The sequence below is a fragment of the Coturnix japonica genome, chromosome 14 (assembly GCF_054131305.1).
Source record: "Coturnix japonica strain WE chromosome 14, WE-NBRP24, whole genome shotgun sequence".
Classification (NCBI taxonomy): domain Eukaryota; kingdom Metazoa; phylum Chordata; class Aves; order Galliformes; family Phasianidae; genus Coturnix; species Coturnix japonica.
The window spans coordinates 15,609,931-15,633,795 of record NC_140676.1 but is presented as its reverse complement, the minus strand read 5'-3'; the positions used below and the strand labels follow the sequence as shown (position 1 = coordinate 15,633,795).

General features: G+C 40.5%; 1 protein-coding gene across 4 annotated transcripts in view; it reads left to right on the top strand.

Moving 5' to 3' along the window:
- Positions 1 to 18,557, top strand: part of CIB2 (calcium and integrin binding family member 2) — a 39,926-nt gene extending 21,369 nt beyond the window's left edge. For 2 of the 4 annotated variants that reach the window (XM_015872504.3, XM_085515830.1), the window contains 4 exons: positions 4,482 to 4,593; positions 12,354 to 12,501; positions 12,605 to 12,800; positions 17,449 to 18,557. In XM_015872504.3, coding sequence (XP_015727990.1) covers positions 4,482 to 4,593; positions 12,354 to 12,501; positions 12,605 to 12,800; positions 17,449 to 17,470 — 478 coding nt within the window. In that variant the 3' untranslated portion in view covers positions 17,471 to 18,557. Of the gene's footprint in view, positions 1 to 4,481; positions 4,594 to 12,353; positions 12,502 to 12,604; positions 12,801 to 14,901; positions 15,031 to 17,448 lie in introns of all 4 variants that reach the window. The other 2 variants (XR_014934423.1, XR_014934424.1) reach the window with 2 other exon arrangements.
- The last annotated feature ends 5,308 nt before the right edge of the window (positions 18,558 to 23,865 follow it).

The following is a 23,865-nucleotide window of genomic DNA, read 5'->3' as shown; positions in this document are numbered from 1 at the left end:
CTACATCTATAAGAATACATTTATTGGTAAAAGCTCTGCACCAAAGACATTTGTCATGGAGAATTGTTTATTTTACTGCAGGTGGTTTTGGAGAATATTTATTTAGTATTGGCTTGAGTTAATCTGTACTGCTTTATTTTGCATTGCAGACATGAAAGAGTACTTGACGTGTTAACTAAAAGCTGGCAGAAGGCTCATCTATCCAACTTGTCTCTTATGCTGCTTTTTTATAGATCTGATTTCTGTGTGCGGTTTTTTTATTCTATACAAATAATGAAAATAACTTTGACAGGAAAGCAAAGGAGGTAGAAAGTGTTTCAGTTTCCCCTTTCAGCTATTCCTACACGTTTCTCACTGTTCTTTGCTCTGTACCCATTTGACAGATGGCCATCTGTTCTGATGTTCCTATCTGCTGCCTTCAGATGCAGCACTATGTTTCCTATTGTTTTATCTCAGTTGTATATAGCCCCTTTCTCTAAGAGAGCACTTTAACCCTTTGCAGTAATTCTCTGAGGAACTGTTGCACCATAGAGATTTGTGTGTTAGTTACTGCACGCAATGTTCAACTGTCATCGGAAAAGCGGCCAGTGAATGTGTGTTGGTGGTGATTTCACCTTGATGGGTGGCTGAACTGTGCCCACCTGGCTCACTCAATCCCTTTCCTCAAAGGAATAGGGGAGAAAATACAATGGGAAAGGTCTCAAGAGTTGAGATAAGGACAGGGACATGGCTCACCAGTTATCATCATGGGCAAAACAGAGTGAGCATAATAGAGATTCATGTAATTTATTGCCGACTACTTGCAGACTGTGGCTGTGAGATAATAAAAGCAAACTGAAAGCACTTTCACCCACTTCCATCCTCCCCTACCTCCCACTGAGCAGTGAAGAGGAACAGGGGCAGCAGCCAGTTCATAACACTTCTCTGCTGCTCCTTCCTCCTTGTTCTCTTCCTCTGCTCCATAGGTTCTTCCCATGGGATGCTATCCTTACCCAGCAGATCCTGTGTGGGCTTCCCACAGGGCACAGCTCTTCAAGTCCTGCTCTAACATGGGTCTGTACCATGGATCACATTCTTCAGGAAATCTGTTCCAGCATAGATCCTCACAGGCAGCAGCTCCCCCAGACCTTGTGCTCCAACATAGGCTCCTCTCCATGGGCTGCAGCTCCAGCCCAGGACCTGCTCCTGCAGAGGCTCCCCATGTTCTGAGTTCTCCTTCAGAGCTCATCCACTGCTGCATGTGGATATCTGCTCTGTGTGGTGCCCATGGGTGCCTGTTCCACCGTGGGCCTCTCGTGGGCTGCAGAGAGCTTCAGCTCCAAGCCTGGAGTACCTCCTGCCTTCCTTCTGCACCGGCCTTGGTGTCTGCAGGGCTGCTTCGCGTTTTCTCACTCATCTCTCCTGACTGCTTCTGTGCAGTAGCTTTTTTCCTTTCTTAAATAAGCGCTCACAGAGATGCAACCAGTGTTTCTTGTTGACTCAACTTGGGCTATTGGTGGATCCTTTTTGGAGCCATCTAGAACTGTCTCTCCTCTTCCATGGGGCTGCTGCTGGGCTCTTCTCATGGAGGTCACACCTCAGCCCTCCCTTGCAACCAAAACTTTGCCACATAAGCCCATAACAGTGGTATAAATCTGAGACACTGAGAAGAATCTTTCCTTATTAGCTGCAGACAGTCCTGAAAGACCTCCCTTCCACAGTTTCTCAGACCCAGATTAAAAAAAACCTCCTTCTCTTTGAACTGTAGTAACTTTTTCCTCTCTGTGTTACAGACTGAAAGGGTATAGAGCTATCTGTACCTCAGCTCTCAGGTCTCACATTGAATTGTCTGCAGTAACAGAACTGTAGGATAAGAGAGTGCATGCATCCTAACAGTTTGCGTCACCAGGGCACTATAGCATCAATTGTAAGTAAGTTCCCATCTCAATCTTTGCATCAGCGTGATTCATTCTTCCCTGCAGTCTGTGCAGTGCTGTCTTAAACGCAGTTGCTTTCACTCATAGCTGCTGTTGTCTCCAGCAGTTCAGAGGGGCTGGCTGCCCCTCTTTTTGGGGCAGATGGAGACCTGTGTCCAGGGTTTTGGACAGGCTCATCAGTGCTGCTCCAGGCTCTGAAACACTAAGTTCCCTTCATATGACCAGGAGCCGTTCTACAACTCTTCTGTGTAACCCTTCTGTATGGGAAACTGGTAATCACAGCCTGAACCTCTGATTAACCATCTGAGGCATGTGTTGAGTCAGCTGTGGGAGCACAGGTGAGAGTAATTTAGCTGTGCTCCCGGAAGGGGTGGAGCTCGACTGCACCTCCTCTAGACCTCATTTAAGGGCTGACCACCACTAAGGCAGCATCTCTTGGAGATTGCTCCTTGGTGGAGATTGCCTCAGTGGTTCCCAGCAGACCAAAGGCTTCCATACAGGTGAGTTTTTCCTGTAAATAACCTCTTGGGTACTTACTACCATCTTTTCGTTATTGTCACCATACACTTTCTATCTGAATGAGAGGCAGTGACTTTGCTGGCACTCTTGGCTCTGTTTCATTGTGCCAATGAAGCTGCGCTACTATTTATTTTCTGTGAACGTGCAAAAGCAATCTGGAAGTTAGTCTTTAGAGTGGTATTGTTAAAACTGAGTGTACGCTGAATACATTTGTGCTGTTTAGCACTAAAATGATAGACATATTGCTGAATAAAATACTTTCCTTGTAAAATAGAACAAGTGACCAGTACTATGGAAGCAGCTCTACATTCACTGAGGTGTTACATTAAACACATTAGGTTCTGAAGGCCACTTTGAAGACTCTACTTACTTCCTTCTAATCAGTGAGCTATTATGAGCTTTTATCTTCTGTTTTCAGCACTCCTTCAGTGCAGAGTTCAGTGCAAGTAGCTTCTCTGTACCTTAATACACCCAGTGGTGACCTTGGGGACAACTAGACTTTCTCTCCAAGATCAGTAGCAAATTAATTTGATGTAAATGCTCAAGTAATATTAGTGTTGCAACTCTGTGAGCTCCTTCAAGGAGCTGTGAAACTTCTGTATTTTAAATCATCTGTTCCTTGAAATTTAGTTTCCTAAGTGTTGGTGCTTATGCTGGGGAGATGGATCAGTGGGAAGACCTGAAATGCCTGCAGGCACAGATTGGTAGTTTGAGTTTGGACTGAATTAATTTGTTAGGAGTTTGTAAGGGAATTGTGGCTTTAACCCCAGGGCATAGTACAGCAAGCTTAAACATACACAAGTATCTGAAGGAACTCATCTGCTTGTTAAAACATTTGTTATTATATCTCTTCTTATCTGCGGGAAGGAAAACACTAGTAAATACTACCAGGTTTTCCTCTGCATCCTCAGTGCAGAATTACCTACCTTGTCAACAGTGGAAGAACACCAAGGAATGGGAAGGTAATGATGCAGGCATCCACAAGAACTCCTAGAAGCAGATAGTGCAGGATTTGTAGTCGCTGCAAGGGAAGTGAGGCTGGTTGCAGACTCTGGGCTTATGAATATATATAATGGTCTGTGTATGGTAAATGGCAGCCTTTCCAAACCTTTATGCATTAAAATAGCATTGCAAAACCTTACATTGCTCCTCAGATAAGACATAACTGTTTCTGTGACTAGGGCAGAGAGCCAAAGCCACTTTGTTTTTATCAGACATGCTTCCTGTTCAGGGTCATGCTGAGTGAAAGGACACAAAGCCTTTCCCAGCCAGTCACATCTATTTATGCATTCAGGTCATCATCTGAAGTGCTTCTTGCTTCTATAAGAACAGAAGAAATGTTAGAGCTTTTGGCACAGGAGTTTACTGACAAACCATTTCCAGTTAGTAATTAATGTTACTGAGAGATGTGTCAGAACAGTAATGCACACAGTGCCCATCAGTGCAGCTCCTGGGAGATGGTTATTGGGGCTGGTTCCCATGTTGCTTGTAGTACTTGCTCCATCCAGGTGTGAGAGCAGCATCACCAATGGGTTGCATGAAGGCTAGAGTATCACTGCTCTAGACGAACACTGTATTTTACTGCATGGTTTATGTCTTTCTCAGAACTCCAGAAGAGGCTGAGGAACTCCTATTGTTTTTCTATCAGTTACCTACATTGAGTTATACTGGTTACTGCATTAAAGCTTTTTGAAAAGGTGGAGATTTGGCAGGTTTAGTCTCATACACTTAAAAATTGCAATTAGCTGGATTTGTGTCTGACTGCTGAGACTGAATGTTAGGAAATGGTTCTTCACAAATAGAGTTGCTGGGCACTGGAGCATGTTTCTTAGGGAAGTAGACACAGCATCAAGCCTGCTGGGGTTCAAGGAGTGTTTGGATGATACTCTCAGAAAGATGGTTGGATTTAGTGTGGTTCTGTGTGAAGCCAGGAGTTGGTGATCCTTGTGGGTCCCTTCCATCTCTATGATTCTATGATTCCATGATTCTATCCCATATGAATTGAATTGGTTATTTAAGTTGGCTGTTTTTTCTACTTGCTTACAGGTTGCATGGCCGGTATCATGAAATGGCACCGAACGTTGTACCCATGGACTATACAAAAGACCCAGATGTTAAACTACCTATGCAGCTTATAATAAACATGCCTGAGCTTAAGGTATGGCTTCTCATTGCTTACAAACTGCACCTCGTTAGCTCTGTAAATTGTCTGCCAGAGGTTTTGCAAGGTAATTTGGTGCCTTGAAGCAGCGTGGTATCCAAGGTCTTTCCTTTGCTGTTATTGATCGAGGGTGTAGCCAGGCACAGAAACTGGAAAATACTTAGGTGGATGTTTCTCTTGCATAGATAGTTGGAATAGAATTTAAAGGAAATAGAAGGAAATAAAACTAAATTTTATACTCTTTCTGCTTCATATATTGTGTCCCTTAGAAGCTTGTGGGTTTTGACAGGGTTGTTTTGCTAGTGACTCCCTGAACAGCATTGCTTAGTTTAGGAATATAATAAGTATGGACATCTCTGTTGTTTAAATAGTTACAAAAATGAAACCTATGATGTGATACAGGCTTTCCCTAGAATCTTTCATCAGCTGGTTGAGAGCTGTGCAGCTTTTGAACACCCAAAGCTGTGTAGCTCCTAAAGCCAAGCAGTTCAGCTCTGGGTTAGTTTCTTACCAGCTGTTTGCATTGACGCACTCTGTGTCCTTGACTGCTGGGGGCTTCAGTGCAATTCTGTCCTCTGTGGCTTACAAAACTGACCATTTCTAGTGAAATGAATGATGTTTAATAAACCGTGTGGGTTCTGGAGTTTAAACAAAAATTACTCTTTGTCCATTATGCTGCTCTGTGTGAAGTAGAAAAAGAATACAAAAGAGGTGTAATTCAAGGTTTGTTTATTAATGAGATGTTAATTGCAGCAACAGCATTCTGTAAACCATTTGTTTTCAGCATTATGTGTGCTAGTGTGTTGAAGTATCTACTAAAGGACCTAAGTTATGTGCCTGTGTAGTTAACGAAGAAAAAAGTGCATCCAGAAAAGTAATTATGGACTTTGAAAATAGATGGAATAAGGATCGTGCTGAAATGTTCTTTTCAGTTCATCAATGGATAAAATACCTTATTGTGCATTAACTGTTCGGACATCACATACATATTTCATGTAAATTTTATATAACAAAAATGGTTGCTTGCTTTTTTTTTTTTCTAATTGTACAAATAAAGAAAACAGGCAAATCTGGAAAAATGCACAGTACTTTGCAAAAGTGCCCTGTATTTTATTTACCTCAAACTGAGTCCCAACTGGAGGTAGCAACACCAAGTTGATTATCTAGAAGTAGCTTGTTTAAGACATAATGAAGCATCTAATCAGTAGCCTGAGGTAACTTCTAACACAAGCAGACTGAATTGGGCCTCTAGGCTTTGTGATGATGCATATTGTTAAATAGGTAATGGAGCTCAAGTCTGGGAATTACAAGGCTTTCTCTAACCCTTCTTTTTCCTCGTGGGTTCAGCTGGATAATAATCACAGGTGAACAGAGAACAATTACGTATTACTTTTTGAAAGGACAAGGAGATATTTCATGAAGTTATCCCATAGATGGCTGACACAGCACAGGCAGGTATTGAGGAACTCATTACCACGGGACATTCTGGAGACATCATGAATGTAGTCACGAATGATTTAAGTGCTCTTATAGAACAGAATTCCACAATTGCTGTTAAGCTTTATGACTTGTATGTGTTCTCCAACTCTGGAAGTCCCCCAAATATTCATTGCACTAATCTTTTTGAAAACACTTTTTCTATCTGCTATGGTTCCCAGTTTGAATTAGGCTGGCAGTCTGGATGAACTGATTATTGTGATAGTTGCTGTGTTCTATTTTTTTTTTCCCCCCTTAGAGGCAATTCATAGACCATATGAATTTATTTTTAACGTCCCTGTGAGATTTGTCTGAGATTATGTAATTAAAAGGACTTACCCTTAGCAATAAGCAAGAGCCAATTTTATGATGCTGATCAGCTAGTACAAAATGAAGATTATTTATGTTGAAATAGGGTTGTTTTCCTAACTTAACTTCCTAACTGAAATGCTGACATGTTGGTTGGGCATATATATATATATATATATATATATATAGACATCACTGTGGGAGTATCTTGACTGTATTAAGCCAGCTACTATTTTTGCTTATATAGTAATATTGCATTTTTTTATCTTTGTGGTTAAAATTCATCATCCGGAAGGGGCTTTGATTCACTCCTCCATTGTTGGAAGTAGTTTTATATCTCTTTAGCATGTCACATCTTATTCATTGCTTTAGTGTCATAGGTGTTTGTACTGGTGCTTCTGGTGTGGAAGATCACTGTTTCTTAAGTCTTACTTTATTATTTAGCCTGAATCTCTAAGATATTGGTAACGCAATATGAAATGCTCTGGCTTGGTTGTGTAGCTCTTATGAAGCCCTTAACTGCCAGATGGCCAGTATTTGCTTTGTGAGAAATTAAGACAGGCTGATTTCAGCCTTCAGATAAGACAGTGAATGGTTATAATCACACATGCAGTTTTATTTGTTTTAATGATGTAGGATCAGACACTTACAAATCTGTTTGTTAACTACCATTTTTCCAGGGCAGCAAGATGTTTAAACTGAGATATAAAATGTAAGTTTCATTTAGAACCATGATTAGATTTTCAGATACAAGAGCATGTCTTGCTGCTGTAGCAAATACAGGTGGTAAAGGGAACAGATTAAAGAAGTGTATTTAGATTGATTCTGATCCAATCTTCTTGGACCCCTTCAAGTCTGTGAATCTTTCTGATCCAGCTTTAGAATACGTCATGAGGGAAACTGAACTTGATTTTATGCCAGCAAAAGAACAAGATTTGGTGTCAGATTTAATAATTCTCTCCCAAATCTTGCAAGAGATTGCTTGTGAAGAATTTTAATGTCCCTATACAGATGGGGAGAAGAAGCCTTTCACGCAGAGTTGGTTTTCCAAGCAATGTGGGTATTTACTGTAGCTAACACAGAAAAAAGAAGTCCTTAACCTTTCTCAGACTGCTCAACAAATCGTTAGTGTTCGTTCTTGAGTAAGTGTTCATCAAGACGAAGGCTAAACTGATATTTGGATCTCAGAATAGAAACAAACAAACTATATGTCTATTGAATTTTAATAGGATTAGTGATAATTTCAATGCACCTGGCTTTTTTCATATGCACATTACACTTCTAGTTACTGGCAATGTTCAGCTCAATACCACTGCAGATTCTGACAAATGGGTAGAATCAATAATGCACTTTTCTAAATTAGATTCTGCTAGCATAAAGAAACATCTTTACTTCACGCATTAATGTTTTGAGCCAGGGTGAATTTAAATATGATACCTGTGTTTCAAAGAAGAACTTACTTAAATTGGTAATGAATTTTTCACTAATTCATGGTTCTTAAGTTGAAAGTCAGGGCAAGCGATAAATAAATAAAGAAGGGGCAGATACTTTAAGTTGATTAGGTCTACCATTACACTGAAGTTAACAGATCTAGTTTACTCCAACTGTTTCATTGTAGTCTCTGTTCTCTACTTTTGACCATTGTGGTTACACAGGCAAAAATGTCAACTAAATTAATGAGAGGATATATAAGTATATCTGAGATTACAGCAATTAATACTGCAAATGTGTGGTAACAGTATGAGCTGCTCAGTGTGAAACCATGTAGAAAGGGAAGCTTGTTTCAAAACAAAACTGATTTATTTGCCTTCAAGCTGGTACATGGCGATGCAGCAGTCTTTGTGTCAGGAGTAGAGCAGGTTATGAAATGGCTTTCTGGAGGGGAACGGGTTTTGCTTCACTCACTTTACAGTCTGTTGGTTCCCATTTTTGTCTCACACGCTCACTTCATTGATCCTCACAGGCCTTGTCATTCACTGCAGTGGTGAGCGAGGTAGTCCATAAATCCACACACCACTGAAACAGAATGAGCAGCAGGCACAGGAATCAGTCAGGAGGAAGAAAGGACACACAGGGAACGGTGAATTGGTCACATTTCAGGATCAAAGTTTGCACCTTATTTTTTATAGGTCTGAAAGTGAATGCATGTGTGGTGCTTCAAAATAAAACCATTTCCTGTGATTTTAAGCAGTGCTTTGCAGAATGCTTTGTGTGTTTGGGCATCTCTGCTAGTGTCACTTGCATGGAAATCCCAAAGTAAAGGCCACTACATTTATGTGGATGTAAAACTGAGTAGCATTTTGTAATGACTGCTCAGCCTCTCTGGCTTAGCTACCTTAACCTAAGGAGAATTGTTTCAGATTTACTTGCAATGTCTTACTTCTAAAACAGGGGCAGCTTGTGCTAAAAGATATTGTGCTTTAAGTAAATTGGTCAAGCTGCAAGATGATTGAAAAATGGGTGAGGCAAGAGGACAACACAGTGCTTTGATGTTTGTTTTTTTTTCCACATTTGATGGAAATGAGAGCAAGGTGTGACTAACAAAATGACTTGGTAAGATTTAACTGCAACCCCTGATAGTATTCATAGAATCACAGAATGACCTGGGTTGAAAAGGACCATAATGATCATCTGATTTTAGCCCCCTGCTATGTGCAGGGTTGCCAACCACCAGCCCAGGCTGCCCAGAACCACATCCTGCCTGGCTTTCTTTTTTCTTAGACAACTAGTCATTATGAGTTATCATATTGTGTTAAGTCCATGTGCCAGAATTGATGTGATGGTGTATTAAAGCTATGTAGAAATACGGCTGTCTGACTAGAAAAGGCAACAGTTAAGTAGATAGCTCTTTTACATGAGTTATCTTAAGTGGCTTCAACATCAACAGTCTGCAAACAGCTGAGTTTTAGCTGTACCAGTTCTTCCTTGCTTCTGTCTCTCACTTTTATTGCAAGAGGATGGAAAAAGCTTTTTAACATCTTAAAAGTAGGTTTCCTGATGTAAAAGGATTCTTCCTTAAGCAATTAGTACTTGAAGGAAAACAATCTATGAAGGAACAGTATCATTTTCCCCACTTCTCCCTCCCCCCATCCCCCATGGCTTTTCCTTTAAATTTGATGGAACCTTAATCTGTGCTCTTTAGAGTAGAGGTAATGAAATTACAGAAAGGATGTGAAAACTATCTGTGAAGGTAAACTAATACTTTCCATTGTGTAAACTACAGATATACTGCCCGAAGACACACAATATGAGAAAGTTAAAGGAAGGGAATCAATATGAGGAAAGATTTTGTTTTTCATTTCGGTTTTAGAGATACATTTAGCAAAGAGTTACTTAAATACACCCAGTTCCTTTTAATTCATTGCTGAGTTACGGGTGTTTTCAAGGCCTCTAACATGTCAAGCAGCTAATTCATCTTATACAACTGCAGTATACTTAGTGAGATCATGGCCAGCACTTGGAACAAGAAAGTCCTGGGTTTGATATTCACTGCTGATAAGGATATTTGCATCTGTGTAGTCCTTGTTTGTTACTCAATGCTGCCTCTAAGATGTCAGTTTATATCATCTGTTGCTATGATGCTTAGTTCTGATGGGGTTGGTTCTGAAGGAAGTGATGTAGCATTATAGAAATCAGACCAATAGCATTTCTAACTTGTTGTTGTTGTACTGAGCATTCCCTAATATTTATACATTTAACAGGTACATTCTTATTTATGTGCTTTGAAGAGGAAAGTGGGATGAATTGAATCCTGCTTTGTCCTGGTGATAAGCTGACCATTGAAAAACAATTGAAACAACAGAATCAGTTATTTTTTTTCTGGAGCAACTGTCTATATCCATATTCACAGGACAGGTGTGTTTCCAAGCTCTCAACTCAGATACTCTTTTCAGTACCCACTGATGTATTTCATTTTTCTTTGGCCTACTTTTTTCTGCCTCTGAGCAGTGAGTTCAGCTTCATGTATGAAGCTCAGAGCACAGTAAGGTCCTTAGTCTTTCCCCTTGGAAATCTCTAGGAATGTTTCTTATTGTGGAGTTAGTTCTCTCTGTAAGTCACGCAGCAGAATTTTAATGTAGTATTGACTAATTTAATGGTCTGTTATTTGGGACCATGACTCCGTGGTTTGTACTTCTAATATCTTTTGAAGCAACCTTGATCTTTGTCATTATCTTAGCCAGAAAGGTTGGAGTTATCTTGATATTTAGGAGTACTAAATTTCATGATTGTTTAAAGAAATTACACTTCTGGATTTGATTTCTGAGAACTCACCCACCCACAAAAGGTTGACAGACACAGCTGTGTGGTTTGCCATTGGGTGGCTGTTTGCCTTTTGGCAGACTCCAGTTTTTACCATACAAATGCACCTGGAGTGCAAACTGTGATGCTCAAGGGCATCTCATTAGGTAGTTAATGTATGCTGAGACCTGTGCTGCAATTAAGTAGCAATCTCCTGATAAATCAGGTATGATCTGAGAATGTGAATAACCCTTTTAGCTTTTGTATGCGAGTACCTCAAAGTTATAGCCAGCAAGGCTGCCAGAATATGCTCTTACATTTCCCAGGTGGTTTGACTTGCTAAGTGTAAGACAGGCTTTTTCAAACCGGGCTTTGCACACAGATGTCTCACCATTTCTCTGTAATTGCATCTTGGAACACGCTGCAAGGAGTCATCCAATAGTGAGTCCACACATGACCAATCACCTGAAGAAGAAAGGAATGCTGCTTTCCAGGAACTAGATGTGCTTTGAAATGTTGTCTGTGTGCACAACCACAACTCACATTTGTTACGCTGGTCTTTTAACGAGAATCCTTAGAAACTGAAATTACCTGTAAACAGTTAAAATGATGCATGTGACACATAACTGACACACAAAGGAGGACACAGAGGGGCATGGTTTCATTACTGCAGCTAAGAAGTCTGTGATGTGACCACTTAGTATGAGCAGGCACATTTACAGCGTTTCTCAAGGAATGGAGATTTTCCTGGAACTCTTCATTAGAATCTTCATTAGGATGCATTTCACAGAATCTAGACATTCTGATTCTCCCAGGCTGTGTCCTCAAACACAATATGCTTGTGCTATTGACTGACGTCTTACATTTAGCATGAAGTACCTTACAAGAATTGGGCTACGTGCTTGCCAGCTCTTGTTTTTATTGTTTTAGGGTTCTGCCTTTTGAGTGTGGCTTTATCACCAACTGCATTGGTAAGGTGCTGGATCTTAGAATCACCACTGGAGAGTTGAGATTTAGTTTAAAATTCTAGAATTCCTATTTGTTTCAACCAGGAGTTGGATATTTTTTTGTAGCGGTGATAATGAAAGCCCTTTCTACAAGATGCTGCCGGGGATACGATTCTGCATCCTTAATAAACAGGCTTGATTTGTTTGATGGTTCATTGGTGCTTCTGTGCTAAGCAGGTAGGTAGCTATGTTTACTTCTTAAAGTGCTCTCATAAGTAGTAATAATTCCTCCAGCCTTGGGTCAGGTGCTGGCAGAGGTATGAGGTCTCCATTTGTTTTATTGACTTTTTATTTACTGTCGTCCGGTCTGCACCTACTAGCTTCATAATGCAGGAATAGTAATTCTTTTGACTTTATCACTATGGCAGCCTGTCAGGAACAAATTTTATGCAAATGATATTCACACACTTAGTATCTTTACTCTAACATTCATAAAGCAGGTCCTACTGCAAGAGAAATGAGGTCAACACCAGCATAGGGTAAATGAGTAGCAATGGAGCTGAGAAAATCTAGGCAAGTAGTTCTGTGCAGCAGCGTGCCTTACTGACACTTAGTGCCTTAACATGCAAATGTAAATTGTTGGATGCATTGTGGAAGAAAAGAGTTATCTTTGAGAAGTGATCTTCAGCCAACCAGCTACCAGTTATTTGCAAGGAGTTTGCATTTTTTGCTGATCTTGTTTTGTTTATTTGTTTGTTTTAAGTAATAAAAAGTCTGTATTTACAGGAGAATCCCTTTAAGGAAAGGATTGTGGAATCTTTCTCGGAAGATGGAGAGGGGAGCCTCAGCTTCAATGATTTTGTGGACATGTTCTCTGTGCTCAGTGAAATGGCTCCCAGAGAGCTCAAAGCTATCTATGCCTTTAAGATCTATGGTAATGTATTGAGATACTTTTGCATGTGTTTTCTATGTGTTTGCTGAAATAAATGAGTGTGAGAGTTGCTGGTGATCTTTTCTTTGCTTCTTTTACTATTCAGATTTTAACACAGACAACTTCATTTGTAAAGCAGACCTGGAAAAAACCCTCAATAAGCTGACCCGAGAAGAACTAACAGCAGAAGAAATCACTCTGGTTTGTGAGAAAGTGATAGAAGAAGCTGACATGGATGGTGATGGCAAATTGGGATTTGCAGATTTTGAAAACATGATTTCCAAAGCACCGGACTTTCTCAGGTATTAAGATGAAAATTGTCACTTTTCCTGTTTTTGGGTGTTCCTTCTGGCTGTTGACCATGTAGCACAGTGTAAGAAATCTCAGGCATAAGACAACTGGGTTTTGCTGAGGAACCTGGAGGGTGACTTTTTACCCTCCCTCAATTTAATTCTCCAGAGCCTATTCCAGTTCTGTCCTGTCTTAAGACTAAGAGCTCCATGACTCAGTGATGATCCCCTCCTTTTTTTTCTGTCTGTATTTGTGTGAATTATTCAGGAAAACATTTTCATCTTTTAGAAGCCCAAATGCTTACAGTTTTCAACCAAGGGTCCCTGTTGTCTGTATAGGAGCCCATCCAGTATGCCAGGATTTTTATGTATTTATTTTAAAAATAAATTACATATGTCAAGAGTTACGGCTGCTTCTGGAGGGGGTTGACAAACTCACAGTCAGATGGGCTGAACAAACTGTGTTTCCATAGGAAATAAGGCTGAATGCTAGAACGGAATCAAAGGAGATAAAAATTTGGATTGATAATCTTAATGCTAATGGAGATGCAGAACTTTGAAGTGTCCTGAAGAATACAGGAGAGGGGTTTTTTTCTATGATAAATTAAATTTCTGAGGAAAAACATTGTGAGACAACAATTCTGCTGTAAAACCTGAAGTCCCTGTGAACCCTAGGAAACATCAGCTTCTGAAGATAAGCTGCATAGTCAATGTGAGTGTATTCTGTGCATCAGAAATATATCAGGCACTCCTTGACTAATCAAACTTACCAGCAGGAACTCCTTTGGAACAAGATATGTCATTGTTATGTTGAGATTTGACTGAGTATACATGCTATTTTGTTCACACATTCATAGCAGGAAAAACCCAGACATTTTCTGCTGACTGTTCTGTGTGGAAGCTGCTGGGATCAGGTAGAATTTCATTTATTCAATGAAAAGGCTGTACTGTACCTACAAAGCTGATAGATAGCACAGATCAAATGTGGAGAATAGAAGGCAGATGTGAAGAGTCAGCGGAAGCTGTAGTTCCAGAGGTTTCCTGGGCTGTGTCTGGTTTTACTGCTGTGTTGTAGAAGCAGTTTGCAAGCTGTGATATGAAAAGATATGAAAACCTTTTTTTCATCTTGGTAAAATTGTCCCTCTTGAATGTCTTTAGCAGATGAATGGGGGAAGTACCAACCCACCCATGTCCACAGACAGCTGTAATTTCATCTGGTTTTGCATATCTCTATTTTTTGTGCCCAGCTGAATACATTCCAAACTTTAATTTCAAGGAAATGGAAGTACTTACTGATACATGCTTTCAGCTGCTCATCAGCTCTGAAAATTAGACACAATGCATTAAAGCAATGGTCACTTTTAAGAACTGATTGCTGCTGAGCAGTGGGAGATGTTGGGTAACTACAGCACTCAGAGACTTTGTTTTGAAGCTGCAGGTGATCAGCATTTCTGAGTACTGTATACTAGAGCACCACATTGCTGCCTGGTATGTGGTTCTTTGGAAAATGTGAAGTAATTTTCCAGATCTCAGATTATTTTTGTTGGCAGTAAAGAAATTCTTACCGTATTCTTTACCTTTTTCCTTACCAAAAGCCAGTTCTTCACATCACAAAGAGCGTGGAGCTTAAGATGCAAGGTAGTCGGGTTTTACCTGTGGATTTGCTGCTGCTTCAGTGTGTGACATCTGCAAAACCATGTCACTCAACTCTGTCTTCTTTAATTTGTTAAATGAGTCCCGTGCTTGCCTGACTTTTGACAAACCTGGAAAGTCTTTATAATATGATCTATTCAAACGTAAAATCTCATTGCTGAGGAAGAACATCTTCTTAACCTTATTGATAGGAATCTTCGCTTCAAAGGTTTTCCTTCGCCTACTCCTTTTTTGAAGCACTTATTTCATGGGGCTCAATATATCCCCTTTTTCTTTGAAAGCTGCAGTACAGTTACACGTACTCAATACGTGCAGCAGACATTAATTTTGACACCATGATCCAGGCTTATACTTGATATAAGCTGAAGTTCTCCCATTTTAGGTTGACTGATTTTTTTTTTTTATTTTTCTTCTGTCATCACTCCTCAAATCTTGATTTATGAGGTTTAATCTCTTACAGACAACCTTTGCAAGCTTTGTGCTGCTGTCAAGCAAATAAAAATGCAGTCAAGTTTTGATTTGTGCTGCTGTGTTGATGACGTTTTCAGAGACTAGAAGAAAAACTGCTCGTTGTTGGCCAGGGAAGAAGGTATATGCAGTTTTTGACTGTTATTCTGGAAGCTTGCGTAAGTTATAAATAATATGATAGTTGCTGGTTCAGAAAACTTGATTTCAGTAGGTTTATTTCACGCAAAACTGTTATCATTTAGAAGCTGCTTGTAGTTTAATGGAAGCATTTGGACTCTGAGCTGGCATTATCTAAGTGTTCTGTTCTACAAGACCGGTTACATTTTCCACAGGAAATTGGCTTATAAATCATCCTGGAAGTTTAAGCTTATTTGAAGGCTGGAGGGTGAAACATACTATAACAAACTGAAATGAAGCTTGAGAAGAATATGGCATTAGTAACACCTGGGAGCTGCCAAACCTAAGCAGAGAAACAACACAGGAAACAAAAATATGTCATTGTATATTTGCTATTCTGTAACCTCTGTGGGCCTTTCCTCCTGTGACAGCTGATGTCCTGACTCTTGTCCTATCCTAAACTGAAGGGACAGCAGCTGTGTCTTAGCTTTTGTGCATTCTGTAAGACCTCCTATAAAGTGCAGATGATCTGGTTCCTGAAGTCTAAAATCAGAGCGAGTGACAAACTGGCAAGAGATCATTAGTGAGAAAACAGTAGCAAGAAATCACTTTAATTGGTGCTTAATTTATAAGTAAAATGCTTAATTTTCAAAGTTCAGAATGACACTCAAATACAAAAATAGTCTTGGACTTAGCAAGAGAAACATCAGATTTGTCTGCCTAGTTTGACCTTCTTAGGAGCCCTAAAGCTGTGCAACAGCCTAAGTGCTATTGGGAGACATTTTGCTTTGCTGTATATCTAATAAGTAAGTCAACTGACACTTGATTTAATCCAGCGCTCTGCTTGGCCCCATAATCAAATAATTTCAGAAGATGGAGGTTTCTCTTCATGTGTGAATCTTCTTGAGAGAAGGTTTGCTGTGCTGGTAACTTGTTAACAGAAATGAGTTGTCCAGCCATGGATTTTAACTGTCCTGGAGAAGGAGACAGTTTACAATGTAAACGATAAACCTGTATTCTGCAGTTGACATGTGAATCAGAAAATAAGCAGCCATTCTTGCTTTATTCTAGTACAGAAAGACGTGAGGTTTCCAGTCTTACTGTCTGGCTTTATCTCATTCTAAAAGCTGAGGACATTCATAGATTTGAGATCTGCACCACCAATTTTTGCCCACACCTTTCCTGCACTAAGTCTGAATTTTTCTGAGGATATTGTCAGTATCTCATTGTATGCATATCTTGTTGTACAGTGAACTCTTTATATAAGAGAAATATTATCAGTACCTCTGAATTTCCATAATTGCTCTCTTACACAGTGAGGGTTATTCTAAACAGCATTTTTTCTTACTGACAGCCTAATTGAGCTTCTCGTGATTCAAGCAAGTATTCTGACTTAACTAAGTTTGCCATCTCAGTCTGCAACCAGAATTCAAGCCCTTTTAATTACAGTATCTAATTCACAGTACAATTCTTTGCACATAAGGACAGCGTGTTTGAGAGGTGCTTGCAGCTCAACTGCAATAAAACATGAGCACAATATAAAATAATGTTGTGAAGTGAGGAGCTGAATCATCTCCATTTTGTGGAATTGTGGATATGAGACTGCGATGCTGAAAGACCAAAAAGCTACTTAAGTTTTGTTTTTAAAGAGGTGCCACCATCCTGTATCCTCATCACTATTGGAAATTCACCAGCAGCTCGGTTTGGCCTTCTGCTTACTGAATGTTAAAGTCAACTCTTTGCTCTGTCAGATTCTGGTTTCCTCTGTTAGATAGAAAGAGACCTTTATTAATGTTGTAATAGGTTGCACCAGAGGCTTTTGGGTCATTGTCAGTTCAATCTCTGTATGAATATTAGCATTCCTTGCACTTGGAGTAGCTTCCAGAGGTAATTTCTTACATTAAGTAAAGAACTGTCCAAAAGCAGATTTTTGCAGATCAAATGGTGTGGCTGCATTTCAAAAGCAATGGGGTTGTTTTATCATCAGTCCATTAATATCTGTATCAACAACTTATGATTGAAAAGTAAAATGTATCTCCCTGCCCAAATGATCACAAGCTTTCTAATAAAGCAAGAGTTGGCGATTATTACATCTGCTTTCAAAATGAGAAATCCTTTAAATGCTGTCACTCCTTGTCTTATAATCCTAATATCTATCCCTTCTTTTCCACTTGATCTTCCTAATGGTTACATATAAAGGATGGTGGTACTTTCAGGAGTAAAATTTAGTATAGGGAATGCATTTTGTCTTGAAATACTTCAGCGTCAATGGAAATGTTTGCTTTCTCAAATGTCCTTACTAGGAGAGAGAACAGGAGAGCAGAGATCTTCATGGAACGCCTTTCTTTGTGTGTTCTAAGGAGAATGTTGCACGTAGTGATAAATATCTACATCTCTCTCCATGTTTTTGTTTCCTTTGCAGTACTTTCCATATAAGAATCTGAAGAGCTGCGTGTGAGCCGGTGTTGTCAGAATGATTTGTCAGTCCAGCCTATCCGAATCTCAGGCGTTTTGGGGGCTTCTGTCCTCTCCTTGTGGCTTCTTAGGACTCAAAAAATACTGGAAGGATTCTGGTCTGCAGAGAGGGAGAGGCATCATTTTTTACAGGATATTTGGAACATTTTTACCTTCACTGCTGGCCAAGCACTCTGGCACAGATGGCTGATTGCTGGGTTGTGCTTACTCTTTTTTTTTTTTTTTTTTTTTTTTAAGCAGACAGAATGAGAATGTTACTAAAGGTATTTCCACAGAGTTTTTATATTTATGGATATTTAACATTGCTCCCACAAGCAAAAAAAAAAAAAAAAAAAAAGAAGGGAAAAAAAAAAAAGCTTGGGTGACTTCTCCAAGAAAAAAAACAAGCATGGGCCTTAAATAATGAGATGCCTCTATCACTGTGTTGTACAGCTGGGGATCTTGCGTGGAAATGATCTTACATGAAGGAACAGCAGTCAAGATCCAGTTCCCAGTGTTGAAGTCAACCACATCCCAGGTTTGCCCTTCAGGCACTGAAATGGCAGTTGCTGGGTTTGGTGCTTTCCTTCAACTGATGTTTTATGGATGGTCACGTCCTCATGAAACTTGAAGTATTTGCATTTTGTATCTGATTGCTGCGTATGTGATTCATTTCTTCCCAAGAGAAACTTTGAAACTGTGTCCTTATTCTCAAAGGGAGCCTTGTCTTTTACTCGTACTGCGGTCTGGTAATGTTTAATAGAGGAATACAACCATCTGTAATCCACAAAGAAGTTAAAGAAGCACAGCACTATTTCTGAGGACATAAAAAGACATTTTCTATCTAAACCAGCTATGCAATCTTCCCTATAAAGTGCATGAATGCAACTCAATATTTCCCTTTCCTCTCCAGCTGGAAATCAGCTAGATTTCTTCTTCTTTTTAATTCCAGTGCTGTTCAGGTACTGGTGCCTGAAGACAATCACACGTGTATCACTGTTCTAACAGTCAATAGAAGGGCTTTGTCACTTACATGGCTTCTGTATCAAAGTCATAACTATTAAAACTTTTGACGCATTTTGTTGTGCTTTGAGAATTTGTGGGCTAAGCTCATTAACTTCCATTCTAATCATCATTCCAGTCACTGTGAGCTTCAGTCTTTCAAGGCTGGAATATGTTACGCTCATGGAAATAACTGATAAAGTATAGAAATTCATCGTTTTCCTATTTCTGTAGGCATGGCAACGCTCTCTACTTTGGAATCTGCAATGGATGGTAAGCTTGAAGCTTGGTTTGCAGGTATGGATGGCATAGCGTGCATCAAGAAACACTTATTGAGCAGTAGGGTGTCCAAGGTATAACAGACCAACTTAACCTAAATGTAACGAAAATGAAGCTTCTATATCTGTAACAACATTTATTCTGGACATTTGTTAGAGTGATCATATTTTCAGTCAGTGGTATTTATAGTGTTTTACTACTTCCTCCTCCTGGTAACTGCTTAGATAAAGGACTCGGAGCCTGAAGTTCCTTCGGTGAGTAACATAAATCAATCCTGATACTCAGTTCTGATTGAGTAAGAAGAGATTGAAGCTTCAATCTTCTTTATTTCAAGTAGATTAAGTTAGATGAATTAGTTGATTCAAGCGGTTGGCAAGTTACGGGCATTGAGAAATTATGTTAAAATTACTGCCTATTCATCAGAACATCAGCCTGATGACTTCCTATTTCTTCCAAGACAAGTTCAATCTATAAATCCTTGCAAGCTGTGTTTTCCTGTCACTATGAATCTATATCATAAAACGACAGGTTGCAAGTTTCTGGGTGGGGTTATTAAAAGGCTCTTGATTGATTTCAGAGCTCAGTTTCCCTTGGCAGCAGTGTTCTTCTGTATCTTAAAATTTACATCAGCCAAAATTTTCTTTCCTTCCTGACACTGTGTATTGTTCCACAATTAGATCCCTGCCTCCACTTAAAGGATCACCTCCATTGCTCTGGAATGTACTTGGTGTATTTCTTAGGTCCTCGCTGACCCAAATGTCGCTCAGTAACAGCTGAAGCAATGCTTTGTCTTGCGTTCAGACGCTTAACTCAGGCATCCGCCCATGTGAACAGAGGCACCGTGAGAAAAACAAGGGAGGATATTGTGAAGGAGTGCACCTATCCACATCTAAAGAGAGATGGTGCAGAACATGGCAGGTACGAAGTCCTAAACCTCGTTTATCTTTTTGGTTCATGGAGTCTGAGTTGGACTTTAAAAGTGAAAGAACACATTTCACGTTGCAAAGAAGCTCTTAGATGTGACTTCAGGGGAAACGACTCGCATGTCTATGAGTGGATCTGCGTTGAGGAAGCAGCCGCTCTTTTGCCGCAGTTCCTGGCCCTCTCTCCTGCCCTTTGCTGTAACCTTACATGGGGCTGGTTGCCTCGTACCGGCCTTTACCGACGGGAACTATCGCGCCTCCCTCCGTTTCCCCGCTGTCCGTCTTTGTTTGCTCGCACTGCGGCTGCACTTGTGCCGCGTCACCGCCAGGCGGCGCCCTCACACTTAGCAGAAATGAGAAACGTACGCGCCTTAGAAACTTTAATAGATAAGGATTATTTTCTGCAATAAGGTAAAAAATGCCAAGTGTAGAGTTTTTGGTACCTGTGTATCTGCAGAGTGGGAAATACTGCAGATAGGAAAGAACTTGTCATGTTATTGCTCGGAGCACCTTAGTCAGGACAGACGGGAAATGAAGTTGGATGTAGGCAGCACTGATGGCAGTTGGGTGGCTGTTGTCCTTAGAAAGATGTGCCTGAGTCAGAAGTGAAGGACATGACAAACAGACACTTTGCTTCTCACTCTGCCTCGTTTTGCAGTTCTGGGTGTCTTGCAGAGGTGTTGGTGATGCAAAGCGACTCTCAGTCTCTCTTTGCTGGGTAATAAGAAGAGACAGGAGGTGGTGGGAATACAGGCACATCAGCGTTGCTGATGAGACTGCCTTTGTTTAACTGGAAGTTCTGCCATTCTTGTCTGTAAAAAGACTTTACAGTCTGAGCTCTAAAATTCCCTGCTGCCCTTTTACTTATGCTGCCTAATTTGCAAGACTGAGGACAATCCAGCAGTACCAGGCTCCTGCATTTTGCTATAGGCTGCAAAGTAGATAACTCATTTCCTCTGTTCTTTTCTCAGTCAGGTTTCCTAAGATGTAAATATATTCCCATTTAAATCCGCGTCTTTTTCTGCTTTGCACACACATGGTGAGTCTTGTAGCACTCTGCTGAGCCTGTGCTCACAAACCCTGCTGTACAAACTCTGATGTATTCCCTCTTTTCCAGTCCTGTGCACCTACGGGTTGAGGCTGTACGTGCCTAAAAATGTAGGCCAGAATGTTTTCATTCTGCTAGAGAATTCTGGGCAGCAGTCCAGCCTCCTCCTCCCTTACTGTAACTTCTCCCAGATGCAATCAGTGGAGGTAGCAGCCTGCCAACAGCGAGGGATTCTGGCTGCTGCTGTGTGAAGGGGCTGGGCAGAACAGCAGCTGATGGAAGGCATTAAGGAAGACCAAAGTCCTTCAGGAAGAGCGCAGTGAGGATGCAGGTACCAAGTGTCTGTTTACATGGCAGGAGATGGTTCTCTGCTCAGTCTCAGAGCCCAGATCCTGCTGAGCCAGGTTTGGTTTCTCATGGAATTCTGGTCCCCAGTCCTTACAAGCTGCTCCTCACACCACTCTGAAGACAGTGCTGGCAGAAGCCCATGTCGATCATTAATTATCTGGCCTTAGTAATTAATATTTTGAGTTACTTCAGTGACGCTTAGAAATGAATTAATTTTCAGCAGATGTCTTTCCCTTGAGAGAAAAGGATTTTCTGCTTTGTAACCTGCTCAGCTTTGTCACTGTGAGACAGCAGACCCTGAGAGAAAAGAACACGTGGGTTTTAACCAGAGCACTCATTTTGGTTATTGAGAAATGGACCTGAAGCTTTTTTGTACAGTAAGATTCCACACAAGAGAAGGAAATGTTTGTAATTAAAAAAATGTAGATTCAGAGGGAATTCCTCCTGCAGGAAAAATGTGAGGCTGCTTGCTCAGCCTCAGCAGAGGATGCAGTAATCTCAGTGTTCTCAGAAATAAACTCAATTCCAGGATGTTCAGTGAAGCTTTCCATGTTTTAAAGTTCCCCTCTGTCCTGTGGTGATCTCAGCGACCATCTTTCTTCCAGTGATAAAACCAGACACGATAAGCAAACGTAAATATTCCACATTGCGATTTCACGCATCCTCGTAATGTCAGCAGCTCCAAGCTTTGCTGCTCCTCTGGTTGTTCTTTAGACTCCGGCTTTCTGCAGAATTTGATAGCAAACTGATGGGATGACTCAGTCCCATGTGACTCACTTTGGGTATTTTTCCACTTCCAGCTGGAAAGAAAAGAAAACAAGCAGAAAACAAAGAAAGAAGAATTGGCACCTAAGAAAGTTGGTGTATCTTAAGGTCTTTTTCTTCTATTGGAAAATCCACAGAACTGTGTACTGGGTTATTAGTGCAGCAAGGCCAGCTTGAATTGGATGTTTCTTTTACTTGCTGTGGTAATTCTGAACTTGAAGGCCTGATCTCAACAACAGGAGGGCTCCTGCTGATTGCAGTATAGACAGGCTTCAGATCACATCTGAGATAGAGACTGTGCTCAACAAATGGTTATTTCTGAAGAAACATGAATAAGCAGGCACAATCCGAGGTGGAAAATACATCTACTGCAGGTATTGCTATCGTCTCTTTTCTTATGAGGCAGTGTGTAAAGTGAGAGAAAATAGTTTCGATTCTTACGAGAGATGATTTAAGCAGAGTGTTTGATAACAGCAGCCAGGAGAGGTAAAGGAAACGTATGTAACAACCTCTATAATGAGCAGTGTGCTCTAAGCTGGATATATTTTACTAATGGATTTAGAAATCTGTTAGCATGCACAAATTAGGCAAAAGCTGAGTGTCCCATGACTCAGATTTCACCTTTGCAGACAGGGGTTTCCAGGTTTGCATAGGGTCTAAATGGTACTCATCAGTTCCTTTGAGGAGCAAGGTACCTCAGTGTTGGAGCTGGAGCAGGGTGTGGGGAGTTAAAGCAAAGTTTGTGAGTGGCAAGACTTTGGCTGCCAAATTAAGAGTGAGGAGAGAAGAATTTCTGAGCAGCTTATGGAAATGGACCTTTGGTCTTGCTGTGTTCCACCGGATCGCTGTACCAGGTATTTCCAGTGTAAAGCAAGTATCATTTTATGCCCACTACAGCTTTAATTGCATTCATTTAAGGAGAAGTTCACCTCCTGTCTAACCATGAATTCCAACATGTTATTATAATACGTTGAGGATTTTTGAATCTTTGTCTTTCTCAAAAGCTCTGAATAGTAGAACACGGTTCTTTCTTCCCATCTGCATTTATATGCTCAGCCAATAAACAGGCAGGAACCACAGAGTACAGGGCAAGGAATGCTTTTTCTCATGCAGGGAATTGGCTCCACTAGCATGTGGCAAGTGAGCAGCACATGGAAGGCACCCTTTGGGATAACAAAGGGATAACAAATAAATGGTCTTGTCAGTTCATCTTCCAAGCACAGCTGTCTCCCAGTCCCTTCATCAGAAAGGAAGTAGAGTCATTCTTCAACGAAGGTATAGTATTTTGGGTTTGTTTTTAAATATATACCTTCACCTTGAATACTCACAAAGGAACAGAAAGAACATTGTGTGCAAGTTTATCAGGACCTATTGAACTGATATGAGGCTGAGGGTGGCAGTTTCTGGGATTGCACCATCACTACTGATGAGATGTGATGTCACCACTACAAGCCAGAGGCAAAATGGCAGCCTATGGTGAGATGTGATTTCCCCATCGAAGAAAAAGTTAAAGACAAAGCCCTCAGCAGGTGAAGTGATGTGCACTGTCTTTTGGGATAGGAAAGGGGGGATCCTTTGGGATTTCCTGGAACCCAGATAAACCATCAGCTCTGACCACTGCATCATGTCAGTGCCTAAGCTGAAGGCTCGAACTTCCAGAGTCAGGCCAGAGAAGACAACCTTTCTCTTGCAACACAGCCACACCAGGCCCCATGCGAGTTTAAAGACCATGAAAAACAATGCCAGTCTTGGCTGGACTGTCCTACCACATCCAGATTTGGCACAAACTCTCTGCAGTAAGTCTGGCTTCGGGTCTTTCAGATCTGCCAAGAAATTTGGAGTTTATTCCAATCCACAGCCTTAGTCATAAAGTCCACTGTGTTCAGTGTGCTTTCTTTGAAAATTATAACTGTGCAAGAGAAGCAGATGAGCTGTGGATCTATTGATGGCGTATTAGAATTTCTAATTTTTGCAGGGAAAAATAAACCTCTTGTGCTAAAAAATCCTAGAAAAATTCTAG